The following is a 16,708-nucleotide window of genomic DNA, read 5'->3' as shown; positions in this document are numbered from 1 at the left end:
GTAGATGATATACAACAGCTCTGGATAGGAGACTTCCATCATGTAATCAAAACCTGAACAGACTTGAGTGGAGATCTCCCCGGCTTAATTCTAGTCTTTCTCTTATTTTCACAACTATTATTAAAAAACAAAAAAAAGACCTTCCCACTTGCCATTATTTTATCATTCTTGGACTACATGGAATTTTGCATTGCATGTATCTGATCAAATTTATCAGCATTGCAAACCCCAAAGAAAAGAAAGAAAAGCCCACATATCGATCATTGGACTATACACAGCAAGTATTCACTAAATGATAAAAAACATTGGGTCCCTGACTAGCAGGCATCAGGGGTCCCACTGATTCATGAATCAGACAAAAGTTTCTAAGTATCTATCTACATTGTCCAGTCCGCATAGCTCCTTCACAACTGGCATGGTTGCAGGAACCTCCAGTTGGAATATTGATGGGGAAGCTTCAGATTCAATGCAAGAAAGTGACTCCATTCTAGCTGCTCTGATGGCTTCTCTTGTTGCACAATGAACTGAGGCTGCTAGAAGTAAAGGTGGCTCCCCAGAAGCTGCAGGAGAGGATAAGGTCAACCATCAAACAATAAATGTAGACGTCCAATTTTGACAACAAACCACCAAATGAGAGGAAGAGAAATTTTTTTTGCAGCATAAGACCTGTTACTGCCTATCTCAAAAAATAGTACTCATTTTCTTTTAACAAGAAAGTGCATGAATTTATATTATTGTATGTCTCAAAAAATTGACAAAGACATAATATTTGAGATTTGCCAGTTTTCTACCATTTGAAGCTTTTACCCTTTATTGTAGCACATATTGAAAGAACTTATATTTTTTTGAGAAAAAGAGTGATAACGTCATCTTCAGTTTCTAATCCAGAACTTCTCCCCAGTACACATGATTTGCATAGAGGTGACAACCATCAGACTCGAGTCCCATTAGAGATGCAATAACTAAAATTGGGACATTTATCTGGAGAAACCAACTAATACTGGAGGTGAAATTTAGCAAGCCCATTAACTTTTCTGACCGAAAACCATGACCTTAGCCTACTGAGGTGCCTCAACTAGACAATATAACCAGTCTCATCAAAACCTTCCAATTATCAGTCCATGGACAGATGTCAAAGGCAGTTTGGTAAACACTGCAAACAGCAACTGCTTATTTTATACAATGCCTGCCTCTTACAATGAAAAATAAAAAGATCTTGTAAAATACAGATTCTCAAATAGGTAATGAATATAGAAGTAAATATGGGGAAGAAAGAAGAGTGATACCTTTTGAGGAGAGAACACGCTTTTGATGATGTCCACTGTTTAGTATCTCAACATTAAACTGTTTTGGGATGGTGTCAACAGTCGGGACCTTGTATGTCCATGTACCATCTGAAACCACCAATCCATCTGCATTTGTCAAGTATTCCTCGTACATAAAGAAACCAACTCCTTGAACAAAGGCACCTTCAATCTGAAGAGGAGAGGTGTAAATTACCTTTTCAGTAAAAGCAGATCACGACTACCAAATGTTAGGTTTAGATTCCAATGCAAAATGATAGCTACCAAGATAAATCTCACCTATGCTCCTATCAGTACAATCTCAGTGTAGAGGAAAAGGAAAGCACATTCTCATTAAGTGCCAGTAGCTTAACAAGCAGACCAATCACACATGCTCATAAAGACCACCTCTAGTAGTGAACATATTCATTAGTCCAACACATTTTTGAACTGCACTATCATGGATATGGACTGATGAGTAGGTCAACATGATTGCCAGAATATCTGATCCCTGAAAATCTGATCAGTATTACCCATATCCTCTGGTTGGCTCAATAACATGGATGGCATCATTCAACCCATATCCATAAAATTTTATTTAGTGAAACTTAGGATGCAAATTTTCTTCTCCCGAGCTTTAAAGTATCAGTTTACCCAAACTTTTGATGATATATTTAAATGCAGTGTAAGTTTTTTGAAAGATTCATGAGGATATACCAAAGCATAAGTAGCCTAATACATGAACGAAAGCTGAATATCATTTGCATCGCTAATTGGAATATAGTTGGCAGTTCAAAAGAATAAAATCTTTATTTATAAATTTTTTTTTTAAAAAAAAAAAACTGACATATATATTTGCTGCCAGGATTAAAGGTCTAACAAACCTGTCCCAAATCAACTGCAGGATTTAAACTCTGGCCACAATCATAGGTAAGATCACTCCGCAAGATTGTTGTAGCTCCTGTAAGGAGATCTATCTCCACCTGGAATGCCGCTATCCATATGAGATCAATATTTAATATTCATGATTTTGGTATTGAAGTAAGCTGGATGCATAATTCTGAAAATCTTGATGTAAACAGCTGTAAATTGTGGTTACAACTATGCATGGGTTTTGTCACCAAAGAATATGCATGGATTTACCTCGCTTACAGCAACTCCGAAATTTAAGTAGCTTGTAGAAGCATAGTCTGGGACAAAATATGTACTTGCTGACAAATTGACAGCTTCCAGATTTGCCTGCAGAGGAGAATGGCATGGAGCTATATTGAATCAGAATTAAAATAATAAAAAAAGAGGTTACCAGACCATCTTCAGTGAGGTGTCAGAGTTCATGGACTGTAGATAATAGCTAAAAATAAAAACCTCAGAGAGCTCAAGCAATACAATCTCAAAGATTGGTTGATTCTATAATCCTGTTTTAACAGTCCCATGAAACTTAAAATAGACAATGTTACTTGATAATAATTAATAAATCAGTCTCATTTAGCACCTCTCTTATTACAGCATCTTGTGTCATGATATTTACTGCAGGTTCTACAACATAATAGTTCTCATTCAGCAGAAAACAGCATATATATGTTTCTTCCAATCCAGGATTAGCCTATGTAGTTACATGATTCTTAATGAGTTGTGATTCATCTTGAACTATGGTCAAGGCCATGGTTCAATCTTGGTACCAGATCCCATACCGGTATCATACTATTACAATGTTGGTACACAGTATGGTACAAGATAGCTAGGTGTACCGAATGTTGATATAATATGAGATTGTGCGTGGTTTAGTATCAGTACTGTATGGTACCAACCAGTATGGTAAACCTTGGTCAAGGTACTATCAGATCAGCTAGGATCAAGAATATATTCAAGCAGTGCACATATTCAAGGAACATGTTTTTTTGGGATTGAAAAATTGGATTGTTGGAAAGGAAGATGAAAAATGATTTGGGGGACAAGAAGTTGATCCAAGTATAGATGGTTATTACCAGATATTAGAAAGAAAAAAAAAACAAAAACAAAAACCAAAAAGTTCTATGAACAGCTTAAGAAAATGATGGAGAATTATCATTAAGCCACAAATCTTAGGCAAGCAATAAAGGGATTATGCGAACAGAGGGTTCATTTTAATTTAGATGGGCTACCTCTAACGCTGATAGATAAATTTTGATGTAATTCTAGACGTTGATTTTGTAATTTTATTTTATCATATTTACCATCATCATACACACAATGTGTAATGAACCATACAGGCATGCATTTACTCTAGCATCAATAGTGTGCTAGTAAACTTTAGGATGCTTAAACAAGGCCAAGGAATGCAATCACAACATCCAGCTAACCTTTTAGGTGAGGTCCTCGATTGTTAGTAAAGTTATAAAAGCTGACTAGCCTATGGTCTGTATGTGACTGGGGAATATTGCAGCATGAGCCCTCTGGGAGCTCACTATAATCAAGTTTTCATGTGTCTACCTGTGATTGGATCCTTTCCTATTGAGGATGCTAGGACTTAAAAGGAGTGTGTGAGGACCCATTGGGCCAACTGTTTGGTATCCTACATCAGTTGTGCAGTGGGGAGGTCTTGGGCATTTAAGCTGGGCCAATCATTCCAATTAATAATTTTTTCCTAGCCATTTTGCATCAGGTTCTGGGTCATTGCACAATGTATCATGAACCAAAGAGGACATGAAATGATGGAAAAATCAGTAGAAATTATGAGATATGCATGAGACACTTAGCCATCTACAGCGAGGTTCTGAGACTGGAGGATCAAGGAAGCAGAAAGTCAAAAGAAGACCCTTATAGATGGGCTGCATGGTGTAATCAGGGATCTGAATTAATTTGCTATAAAAAGGGCATGACCCAGATAGTGGAAAAATGTCAAGAAGCTGGATCACCCTATTATGGATTCCTGTAGATGTCCTTCGGCAAATGGCCAAAGGCTGGTCTATAATGGTTCTTAAAGACAGACATAAAGGCTTAGGAGACAAAATTACTAACACAGAAATTCTGCGAAACTTGAAGTCCTTACAATCAATAAATGAGTTATGGCATCAATAAAAAATGTACGTACGTACATACATACATACATACATACATACATACATATATATATATCATCACCTGAGAAATCAGAGGTTCCCATGAAATAAAACCCATTTGTTCTTCCAACCTCTTCTTTAGAGGTTTCAGTCTTTCAACCAGGACATTGCAGGAAAGACGAACAGCTTCACAGCTTGACTCCGATGTGGTGCTCCCAGCAGTCCATCCACCTTGTATCAAACTCAAAGTATCTGCCTGAATAACACGCACCCTCTCCAGAAGGTAGTGACCTCCATCATCCCATAGTTGTCCAAGAGCAAATGCTACCATCTGCTTCACCTTTGTCCAGAGCCCTTGACCTAACTCAACCCCTCCAACTTCAACAATGATTGAACCATCATTTAGAACAGATACTCTCCCTGGAGTTGGCCTTAGTGTCACTTTATATATGATAGGTACACAGGAAATTCCCCGTTTTCTCCATTTGTTGCAACTATTAAACTCTTGAATCATTTCAACATGGCGGTGATAACTTGCAGATAGAGCTAATTTATCAAAAATTGATGGTAAAGTATATTCAGAAGCTTCTCCCTCACAGCCTTCATAGAACAACTTGAGGCTCTCAAAGGTGTGAAGATTCTTTCTTCTAATAGAATTGGCATCAACAGAAAGGGCTGATGCAACATGTTCAATAATAGCTTCAGCAATAAAAGATCCTTGTACCTCTCCAGGGCTCCGCATGGCTGACTTTGTTGAAACATTTGTCTTGCAAACCTTCACATCAAATGAAAGAGCACCCCAATTATATTTCTTCAATGCTTCTATTATGTTTTGTGGCATTATTGGGCTCACATCTTCAGATATGCCTGCATTAATTAAGAGATCTATATGCAAAGCTGTAACCCTTCCATCAGATTTGAAACCAACAGAGTAATTTATTTTCATCGGATGTCTCCCTCCTGCCATTATTATATCAGTTTTGCGATCCAGGTACATTCGAACAGGGCGCCGCAACTTATACGCCGCAAGTGCACATGCAGTTGCCACCTTAACATCACAAGATGGCAATTACTTAGTTGCCTTTTTCTGACTTCATCCAATTTATAAATAATTCACATAAATATAAAACAAGTGCTAAAATAAGTTTCAAACACATGGAAGTAGTATTGAATACTCACGAACCATTATTGAGACTCAAACACAAGAACAATCTATGACTTTGTGCAAAGTAATCCTAATAAGTAAAATAAGAATCTGAAGAATGTTTAAAGGTCATATGAGTAGCATGAACATAATCAATCAGAATATATGTGCACAATTAGTATTTTAAGTAACACATAGAAATGAACGAGGTGAGCAGCAACTTGTACAAAATTAATAGAACTACGTTGGTCTAAAATAAAAGATATAATTATTTTCTGGGGCATTATTCTAAAAGTGCCAGCGAGTTGCTGTCTCACAAAACAATTAGGGGCTATTAATTAGTGATGGACTTCGAGAAATGGATGTATATCAGTTTCATGCAAGACTATAAATATGAATTTCTTCACCAAATGAGGACATCTCATCAAATACTTATACATCAGATGAAAGCACAACTTCATGTTATATGAAAGTGTTAGACATGCAGGCCTCTAAAAAATCAGATGGTTCAATGTCTATATGCTACAAGTTTGATAACAGTTATTTATTTATCAGTTGATGAAGAAAATGTACAGCATGTTTTCCATATATACTTATATGACTACGGGAGAAACAACAAAGACTAAGCAATGAATTTGAGTAAAGAGGCAACATCTGGACAATTACATATCATAATTGCACGTATCAAACAGGAAAAGTTTCTACATATTATGTGTTCCTACCAAAAAAAATCATATCATATTTGTCGCAAAAAAGGCAAAAGATATTGATGATAGTAAATTCGAATTCTCACGGGTATTGCTCTTAAAGCCTTCCCACCGAAGCCTCCTCCAACTCTTCTTGTAATAACACGGACATTGTGAAGGGGAATTCCTAGGCACTTTGCAATTACTTCCTGTGCAGTCTCAGGGCACTGAATTGAACTGTAGACCACTATGCAATTATCTTCATCTGGTACAGCTAGTGCTGTTTGAGTCTCCATGTAAAAGTAATACTGAGAACCAAGTTTAATCTGAGTACAATAACTGCATTAATTCATTGTCAGATGAAACTAAAACAAAAAAAAGTTGTTTTAACCATAAAACAATACCCATACTACCTTATAAAACAAAGTAGTAATTTCACAATCCTCTATTATTGATGGCATGGATCAAAGTACCATATTATGCCAGTACAGCATGTACTATTCCAGTAAGGACTATGCACAGTAGAACAGGTACATAATTCTGTATCCCTAAACCAACCCATGCCAGTGCATGCTATTCCAGCAAGGACTCATTTTGATTGCCATGAACCTTCCCCATGATAGAGCATGTGGTTGGCTCATGCAAGGCATGAGCACCAGTAGCACAAAACAACTTAGAATCATTAGCAAGATTATATTATCTAATTATTCTTAATATATATGGAGAGCATGTCTTAGAATCAATTCACAGGGGCTACATACTGAAAAGAAGATCCAGAAAGTTAAAGTGGAAGGATATTTATCATTAACTAAACTAAAATGTCTAGCTACTGATTTGAACATCATCCTTCAATTGTTTTACTTTGGCTATTTGTGCACCACTATATCTTATATAGTATATCTGAATAAATGGTATGAAACATCTAAACTATGCACTTTCAGCAAATTCATTTACTGGTCAACACTAAAGAGTAGAGTCATATGCTCTGCACATGTCTGTCATTTGATCAATGTTTTGTGGAATCTCCTAATGTATTATCAACATCATTTCCATAGTTATCAGCTGAATGTAAAATGAGCAGCATAGACTTAAAGATCATCTGTCCAGGTGAACTTTTCACAAAAGAAAATGTAGGGCATAATTATATAGTTGACAATGATCAAGGCTTTATATACACATACAATCTTTTTTCATCACCGGAATACATTTCAAGATATGGAAGAAAATGGTGGGACACCTTGCTTGACACATGAATATGTACCTCAGCTGAGAGAATCTTGTGATCAGCTTCAGCCATTCCTTGGGAGAAATCACCAACTTGTTTAGGATAGACAACGGGAGGGACCTCAAAAAAACTGGATTTCCTGACAGCCTCTTCAACCGATAGAATTGGTGCTTCTAAATTTTCTGTGCTGTAACTAACATCTGCTTGCTTGGCACACATGTTGGCGAGTCTCTGTGTCTCTGCAATCTAACCAACCATTAACATAGCTTTACTCAAACAATTCTAGACATGATTCCAGGCACAGTCTCAAAGTCCAACTTCGCAGTTATCTCTCTTTTAATAGTATTACAGCAATTGAACCAAGCCAGGATGAATATTTCAATATCGCATAAAAGAAAAGGAAATAGAATAGTAAATTAGATGAACAACTTACCACAAGACCAAGTGGCTGACCAGCATATTCAGTAAGAGAACTAGGAAATAATGGTTCAGTTCCAAACATACACATAGAACCAATGTTCTGTCCTCCTTTTGGAATGTCTTGGAAAGAAATAACTGTGACAAGTTGTTTTGATGCCAAAGAAGACTTGAAGTTGATGCCCTTTATATGAGCCAAAGGTCTTGTGCTATAGATGAATGCACCATAAAGACAATCTTTTGGAGAAGGAATGTCATCCACATATACTGCTTCACCTGCATGATTACATCATGTGATTACTATCACGAGAAAGGAGTAATTTTGCCCAACACAGATAAGCACATAAGATATAATAAATTAGTTCAGAAAAACAATAAGCATGATAAAAGTCAACTGAAGAATGTGCAAATGAATTGTACAGATATCAGAAAAATGGAAACAATTGAAAAAACAATGGAAAAAGAGAATCAGAAAATAAAATCTAGGCTGTAAGGAAAAAAGACAGTTGAGGATAGTTCCTTGGAGCCACTTATCAAGGTCCCAAAGGGACAGGAATCTTATAGGATATTTGTGTACCTTTCTTTATAGAAGATAACTTTTAAGAACACTTGTAAGCAATGTTTATCTCCCACTCCATGAGAAGTCTTAAGGCCTGTTTGGGTAATCTAGTAGAACTTGGGCTGAATTTTCTACTAGATTCATGGACTGAGAAGTCCAACAGAGCATGGCCTATATCGACCCAACACCGCCCCCAGCCTGAATCCTACAAGAAGGAAAAAAGGGCCTCCATAGTTCTTTTTTTCTTCTTGCAGATTAACAAGCCCACAAGTTGGGATTCACGCTTGGGCTTTGGCGGGTCTATAGAAGATGCCGAGCTGAATGGGCCAACAAGCCCGATTCCTATAGGATATTCTTATAGGAATAACCAAACAGGCTCTTAGACACAAAAATTTCTTGAAAAAGATATGCTTAAGTTTTGCTGACGGAAAGGAGTTGCGTATCATGTTTTCTTAAGCTCGAAAGTATTCCCACCCAAAACTAGATCTACATGACCCCCAAGATTCTACTCTACTCCACAACCATAATGTCAGATCATTCATTGTGATGTTCATCTTTAGCTTCTCATGAATCATGATTGCTATGCAAAAGGCATATATCCTCAAATTCCACATCACCAGATTCTTTTTACAGTGAGTCCCAACAATCTCTCTCCATCTCAACATGCCCCTTCATGGCACCCAAGAATCCCCAAAGAATATATGAAAACATGCCCAACCAAGTAGCATTTGAAAATCTAATCCTTCTACCTTGCCTGACTTGAAACAAACTCTCACACAACACTTGTAAGCAATGTTTATCTCCCACTCCATGAAAAATCTTAAGGCCTATTTGGGTAATCTAGCAGAATTTGGGCTGAATTTTCTACTAGATTCATGGACTGAGAAGTCCATCCGAGCATGGCCTACATTGACCCAACTGTTGGAGTTCTAGGTGATTTTCAGCATGCAGAATTTTTCATCTCATAAAAGTATGCAGCGGAAGAATAAGATTAAAACGATTTTAATCTAATACATGCTTGGATCTAATCCTACAATCACCTAGGGATCTTTCTAAGCATGCTATGAAATAAATATTTCAGATCCGAAAAGAAATCAAATAAAACAAAAGAAGAACTGATGATCAGATCACCTACTTGAAACGCTTTTCCTTCTTGTCGAATCGGATCCACCAGATGTTTCAGATTTCTACTGTAGCCGCGCAAGCGCCCAATCTCTGCTGGTATCCACACGGGGATGCCTTGATCGAAGCACCGAGGCCACCGGAGTGCTAGTACCTTGCAAGCCTCGCTCCTTGGCTTGGATCTAGACTTCTCCTTCAAGATATAGGAGATGATCCCCGTGCGAACTCTTTCGCGCTGAATCAAGGAAGATGGCTTCTAGGATGCCAAGAAAGGATGAGAACCTTTCTCTTCCCTTCTTTTTCTCTCTCTCTCTAATCTCTCTCTAGGTCAGATCTAATCTGAGGAAGATGTGGGGCATGAAGTGGAAGAAGGGAAGGGAGAAGGGGGCATGGAGATTGAACTTGCGGCACCAAGACTCAAGCTCCTAGTATTCACGCACACCCCAATTCCTTCTTTTATTTTGTCACACAAAACCACCCCAACGCCCCAACTAGGTAAGGATAGGATCCTTTTCCTTATTTGAATCAAATTCAAAAGGAAGTAGAGTCCAAAAAGGGAGAGAGAGATCCAGAAAGGAGAGGCGCCAACTATTGGCACTCCTTTCCTTTCATGCACGCAAGGGGCGCGCGTCTTCACGCGTGTAGTTGGCGCCCATCTCCTTTCATGCACGCAAGAGGCGTGCGTCTTCACGTGCGTCCTCTCTCTTTCCGTGTGAAAGAAGAGAGAGAAGCCCACTAAAAGAATATTTGGCTTTCTAATTAAATTGGATTTGAATTTGGGTTTGATTCGAATCCAATTTGAACCTGATTTGAATCAAATTCGAAAAGACTGTCAATCCTAATCTAATTAGGATTGAAATCCAAGTCCAACTTAGATAATTAAACCCAATTAGCCTCAAATTAAGTCAAGTCCAATTAAATTAAATCTGATTTAAATTAATTAGAACTTGATCTATAATTTAATTAAGCCCAATTACATTGCAATACTTGCAATTAAGTTCTTTATGCTAACAATTAGCAGTTACTAAATTTGTAACTTTTACAAATTGATTCAAATCATCAATCCAATTGATCATTTGACTATGATCCAAGCTATTGATCAGATTAAGCTCCTTTTGTATGTGACCCCTTAGGTTTTATTCTGTCTGGTAGTGAGACATACCATTATCTCCATCATAGTATCATCGAAACTCTCTCTGATGGATTGAAACAATTCCAACTCACCCCAACAAGGATCGTTGATCTGAAAACGATCCTAATGAGTTCTCACAATCCACTATCTGACAGCATGTAGTGACAATCCAGTAGAACAGAAAGATGAACTCTTAGGTGTAGTTAAAGTGTGATCGAGTTCTTCTATCGAGAGTCCTGATAGGATGCATATCATGGAAACTCGTTAAACCCTAAGCATCTGTCATATGCAAGACTTTATTAGCTTGATTCCAATTATGAATCCCATGAAAACTCCTTTTCATTATTACACTGCTATGGCCACAAAATTAAGGACTCAGCCTCTTAGGTCGCATAGGACTACTTCTCAACTACTAAAGCTGATAGATCTCCTATAAGTACACACCCTATTCTTACAGCGAACCTATTGCAGTCAACGAATACCGCAAGGCCCCGAATGGCTAGGGATCATGTTATGTGTTGTCAAACTACAGCAACTCCACTATGAGCAGTTGAGGCACCACAGGTCAAAGAACTACTCACATAACTACAGCATTGAGATAGTCACTAATGAGTGAGTAGACATCCAAATGACTTCTCGATCTTGATCACGCACAGTACCGTTGTTTTCTAATAACCATCTGCAATCTTGCTCAAGTATCCCCACACTGTAGACTCAAGACCCATCTATCCAAAAGAAAGCAATCTATGCACCGATCTTGATGGATCAATCATCATCCCCATGATGATTCAACAATCGGGAGCAATTCAAGAGTTAATCTATAATAATACATGTCTCAAATTCTCAACTCTCGAGAATGTGTCATTGACCATTAACTCCTTGGACGATTCTAGGACACATTACTCCAGAATAAAAATAATTATCAATTTTATTAATTTCAATAAATCAAGTACAAAAATATGTTCTAGAATTAATACAATGTGTCAGCCAACAATTGGGTTTTCAAGTTATACATCCAACACCAACACCGCCCTCAGCCTAAATCCTACAAAAAGGAAAAAAAAGGCCTCCATAGGTCTTTTTTTCTTCTTGTAGATTAACAAGCCCACAAGTTGGGATTCACGCTTGGGCTTTAGCAGGTTTTTAAAAGATGCCAAGCTGAATGGGCTAACAAGCCCGATTCCTATAGGATATTCTTATAGGAATAACCAAATAGGCTCTTAGACACAAAAATTTCTTGAAAAAGATATGCTTAAGTTTTGCTGACAGAAATGAGTTGCGTATCATGTTTTCTTAAGCTCGACAGTATTCCCATCCAAACTTAGATTTACATGACCCCCAAGATTCTACTCTACTCCACAACCATAATGTCACATCATTAATTGTGGTGTCCATCTTTAGCTTCTCATGAATCATGATTGCTATGCAAAAGGCATATATCCTCAAATTCCACATCACTAGATTCTTTTTGTAGTGAGTCCCAACAATCTCTCTCCATCTCAACATGCCCCTTCATGGCACCCAAGAATCCCCAAAGAATATACGAAAACATGCCCAACTAAGTAGCATTTGAAATCTAATCCTTCTACCTTACCTGACTTGAAACAAACTCCCATACTGAACTCTAGGCTACCTTTTAAAACCTCTCTCTCTAAACTATCTAGATGTTGGGATTTAAAACCTCAGCCCAATCAGTATTAGCTATTCTCATCATAAAAACCTGACCTTGATGGTCCACCACTACAAAGCACTATTGGGTTCCGGTCACGCAGTGAAAATTGATTTTTAAAATTTTTAAAATAATCAAATCAATAGCTTTAACAGTTAAAACTATCGAACCGAAATCCAAACCCTAGAATCATCTTGCCGATGTCGATCAAAACAAAAACAAGCATGCAAAGAGATAGAATTTTATCCTTTCACCAAAAAGCAATATGGCACGATGGTGATCTCCATGAGATTCCAAAGTAGAAGTCCTCCAATGGTGATCCACATGGAAGTTGGTCAAAATCCTTCCTAATCGGTTGCTGCCGTAACCTTGTCTTCTCAAGAACACTACCAGCTTCGAACACGAAGTATGATCACACCAAAGCCCAGTCGCCTTTGATCTTGCCATCAGAATTATGCCACGAAGACACTCTTCAGATGTCTCACAAATTAGGATTTGATTTTGGACTCCAACACATGAAAAAATCAAACTCTAGGGCTAACTAGCAACACTTGCTAATTTTCTCACCATCCTTCTTACAACTTTTTCCTCTCAATTTTTTTTTGCCTTTTTCTCATATTTTTTTCAGAATTTTTCTTCTCTTTTACATGCCACTTAGCTCTGATTTTCACCCAAAATCCAACATTTGGTCCATATAGGACGCCCCATATAAATAGGTGACCAAAGGATGTGAGGAAAGACCAAGGGGCGCCAACTTTTGGCGCTCCATCTTCTCACGTGGTGAAATAAATCACCGTAATTTATTTTGGCGCAGAAGAGCCTTCACACAAAAGGACTCCTCTTCTGCGCCTCATAAATATCCCATGTAAAATCAGCATGAAATAACTAGAGTTCTGGATAAGAAAACTAGGCGATAAGATAAGATAAGAGCCTTCATTAAGGACTCTTCACCTTCTCACATTAATTAAGAGTGGGCGGCATAATTATTTTGGCGTGAAACCTGGTGGGCATAGAGGACTCCTTCCACACTTGAAACTGTTCCAAGTTGGATAAGAACCCAATTAAATTAGACCCAATCCCATTAGGTCCAAGACAACCGGTCTAGTTTAGCTCAAACACTTTGAACGGAACTAATTTAAGAACTTAGGTTAGTACAATATGCTAGCATATCAAATTAACTCTTAGAATTTACATTAAATCCTAATTAAATTAGATCAAAACCAAATCTCAAAGTGTGTGACCCACTGGATTCCAATCTAGCCAGCAGTGGATCCAGACTCTCGATGTAACCCTAATCTGATCAGATTATGTCAGCTCAAAAGTCCCAATCAACTAGGACACCTTCTAATTAATTCTCGAATAAAACTCTTTTAATTCTGATAAGTCTACAAGTCAAGATTGATGTCTAAAAATATGTCATAACTATCCGAAAGATTTGAAATTTTGATGAAAAATTACCAAAATACCCTTCAATGGCAAGTTACCATGTAATTCAATCCTTCAGTCAAACAACATCCCAGATGAGTTGTGAGCATGAAAACATATCAAACCCAATTGCTTATCTATATGTATCTCGATCAGAAGGTGATGATTCAGTTGATGATACATTAGAAATTTCTTTCTAATTATCATCATACTTTGATCAAAGACTTTCAGAATCATCGATCTATGAGATCACATAGGATGTTCGCTCTCCTTATTAGGAGTTACTGATCCCTTATTGATCACTCATAACCTCCATGCATATTTCACCATATCCAGAGCACCCCATACAAGGATCGAAGAACCAAGTTAGGAAGTGAACCAAAACATGGATTCATGTACACAAGGTACCATGGCGATCTCAGGTCAAAGGATCACTTACACAACTCCCACTAGAGAATCATCAGCTGACATATAAATAAGACTCCATCAGATGTTCTCTCATAGGTCTATTCAGTGAACCCATTCTCTAATGAGCACCCATATCCTTGTATTAGTATCACCACACAAGTGGTTGTGAGATCAACTATCCTCATCTCTAAGCATACATAGGACATGTCAGTCTTACCGGTATCATTGATCCCCGACTCAGTGAACCAATGATTGAAAATATTTTAAGTTGTGGCTATCAAGGTTTTAGGTCTCACTAGCGTGATCTCATCACGGTCCTAAAACCATTGCCCAGACCTATGAGATTCATTATAATCTTAAAAACAATAAGATGCAGCATAAAATGAATCAAAAATGCCTATTTTATTAAATAATATTAATATCAATTACATGGGTCTGAAAGACAATACAGAAAACATCCTATCGCATCCCGTATGCGATTGACTTGCAGAGCATTATTCTTTTAATCTCCTACTAGCACTAAAGCCAATCGCCCCTATACTTGATGCCCATACAATCAAGATAGCGGTCAAATTGCTGCACTGACAAGGTCTTAGTGAACGGATCCGCTATATAATTCTTGGTATCAACTCGTTTCACGATCATATCGTGTCTTTCGACTATCTCCGAACGAGATGAAACCGTCTTAGGATGTACTTGGATTTATGATGAGACCTCGGTTCTTTGGCTTGAGCAACTACCCCAATATTATCACAATAAAGAGGCACTGGTTGTTCAATCCCCGAAATCACATCCAATTCTGAGATGAATTTCTTCATCCAGACAGCCTCCTTAGCAGCCTCACTAGCAGCAATATACTCAGCCTCAGTGACTGAGTCAGCAACAATTTGCTGTTTGGAACTCTTCCAACTTACTACCCCACCATACAGAGTGAACACATACCTAGATATGGATTTGCTATCATCCGGATCAGATTAAAAACTAGAATCAGTATAACCTTTCAGTTTTAAATCAGATCCACCATATATGAGAAAAATATCTCTAGTCCTTCTCAAGTACTTGAGTATGTTTTTCACAGCTTTCCAATGATCCTCTCCGAGATCAGCCTGAAATCTACTTACAATGCCTAAGACATAAGCCACATCAGGCCTGGTACATAACATAACATACATTATTGATTCTATTTCTCTCTTCAGGTGTCTTAAAAGACATCTTTTTAGAGAGTTGTATGCCATGACCTATGGGCAAGTAATCTCTTTTACTTCCCTCCATGTTGAACCTCTTCAACACAAGATCTATGTACCTAAACTGGAACAAGCCTAGCATTCTTTTTGATAAATCCCTATAGATCTTTATACCTAGTATATAGGATGCTTCACCTAGTCTTTCATAAAAAATTTTGTAATAACCATGTCTTGACCGATTGCAATATCAGGATATCATTCCCAATGAGCAGTATGTCATCTACATACAAGACCAAGAAGACGATAGCACTCCCACTAGTCTTCTTGTACACACAAGGTTCATCCACATTTTTGATAAAGTCAAACGATTTGATTGTCTCATCAAAACAGATATTCCAGCTCCTCGATGCTTGTTTTAATCTATAAATGGATCTATTTAGCTTGCATACCTGATTTGCTCTTCCACTAAAAACAAATCCCTCTGACTGAGTCATATAGACTCTTCCTCAAGATTTTCATTGAGGAAGATAGTCTTGACATCCATCTGTCAGATCTCATAGTCATGGTATGCAGCAATAGCAAACATAATCCGAATAGACTTGAGCATGACTACCGATGAAAAGATTTTTTCATAATCAACGCCTTATTTTTATCTGAAACTTTTGCCACCAACCTATCCTTATAGGTCTCTACCTGGCCATTTGCTCCAATCTTCCTCTTGAAGATCCATTTGCAGCCTATTGGGGTCACACCCTCAGACGTATCAACCAAAGTCCAAACTTGATTAGTATACATGGAGTCCATTTCAGATTTCATGACATTGAGCCATTTGTCAGAGTCCTACTCATGCTAGCTTCCGAATAGGTCGTGGGATCATCATTCTCAATGATGTGGGATGTGTTGTCATTCTCAATGACAAACCCATACTTGAGTGGTACATTACACACTTTACTTAATCTTCAGAGAGAAGGTGTGTGTAGTGGCTGTGCCTCAATAATGGCACATCTAGTTGAGAATTATTTTGTGAATCCTGGATGGGTTGTAGGTTTTGAACTTCCTCAAGTTCAACAGACCTCCCACTGTCTCCTTTTTGGATTAATTCTTTCTCCAAGAAAACGGCATGCCTACCAACAAACACCTTTTGTTGAGTAGGATGGTAGAATAGTATCCTATACTCTTCTTGGGATAATCCACAAATCTGTATTTTTCTAATGTAGCACTTAGCTTATGTCCATCAATATTTTTCACATAAACCGGACAACTCCAAATCTTAAGATGTTTAAGAATGAATTTTTTTCCTTTCCATATCTCATATGGAGTGCTAGAGACTGATTTGGAAGGCACTTTGTTTAAAACATACACTGCGGCCTTGAGAGCATATCTCCAAAAGGAGATCGAAAGATCCGTGAAATACAT

General features: G+C 37.7%; 1 protein-coding gene across 1 annotated transcript in view; it reads right to left on the bottom strand.

Annotated features, from left to right (window-relative positions):
• Positions 1 to 238: 238 nt before the first annotated feature.
• The window catches only part of LOC105035937 (indole-3-acetaldehyde oxidase-like), a 28,276-nt gene continuing 11,806 nt past the window's right edge, over positions 239 to 16,708 (bottom strand). The window contains exons 3-10 of the mRNA XM_029262090.2: positions 7,810 to 8,069; positions 7,413 to 7,622; positions 6,259 to 6,477; positions 4,404 to 5,369; positions 2,427 to 2,522; positions 2,168 to 2,266; positions 1,287 to 1,476; positions 239 to 560 (exon numbers count right to left, since the gene is read on the bottom strand). Of these exons, the coding sequence (XP_029117923.2) occupies positions 352 to 560; positions 1,287 to 1,476; positions 2,168 to 2,266; positions 2,427 to 2,522; positions 4,404 to 5,369; positions 6,259 to 6,477; positions 7,413 to 7,622; positions 7,810 to 8,069 (2,249 nt within the window). The 3' untranslated portion in view covers positions 239 to 351. The remainder of the gene's footprint in view (positions 561 to 1,286; positions 1,477 to 2,167; positions 2,267 to 2,426; positions 2,523 to 4,403; positions 5,370 to 6,258; positions 6,478 to 7,412; positions 7,623 to 7,809; positions 8,070 to 16,708) is intronic.

This window comes from Elaeis guineensis, chromosome 2, assembly GCF_000442705.2.
Source record: "Elaeis guineensis isolate ETL-2024a chromosome 2, EG11, whole genome shotgun sequence".
NCBI classification, from domain to species: Eukaryota; Viridiplantae; Streptophyta; class Magnoliopsida; order Arecales; family Arecaceae; genus Elaeis; species Elaeis guineensis.
The sequence above is the reverse complement of the archived record's forward strand: the minus strand, read 5'-3'. Positions and strand labels throughout refer to the sequence as shown.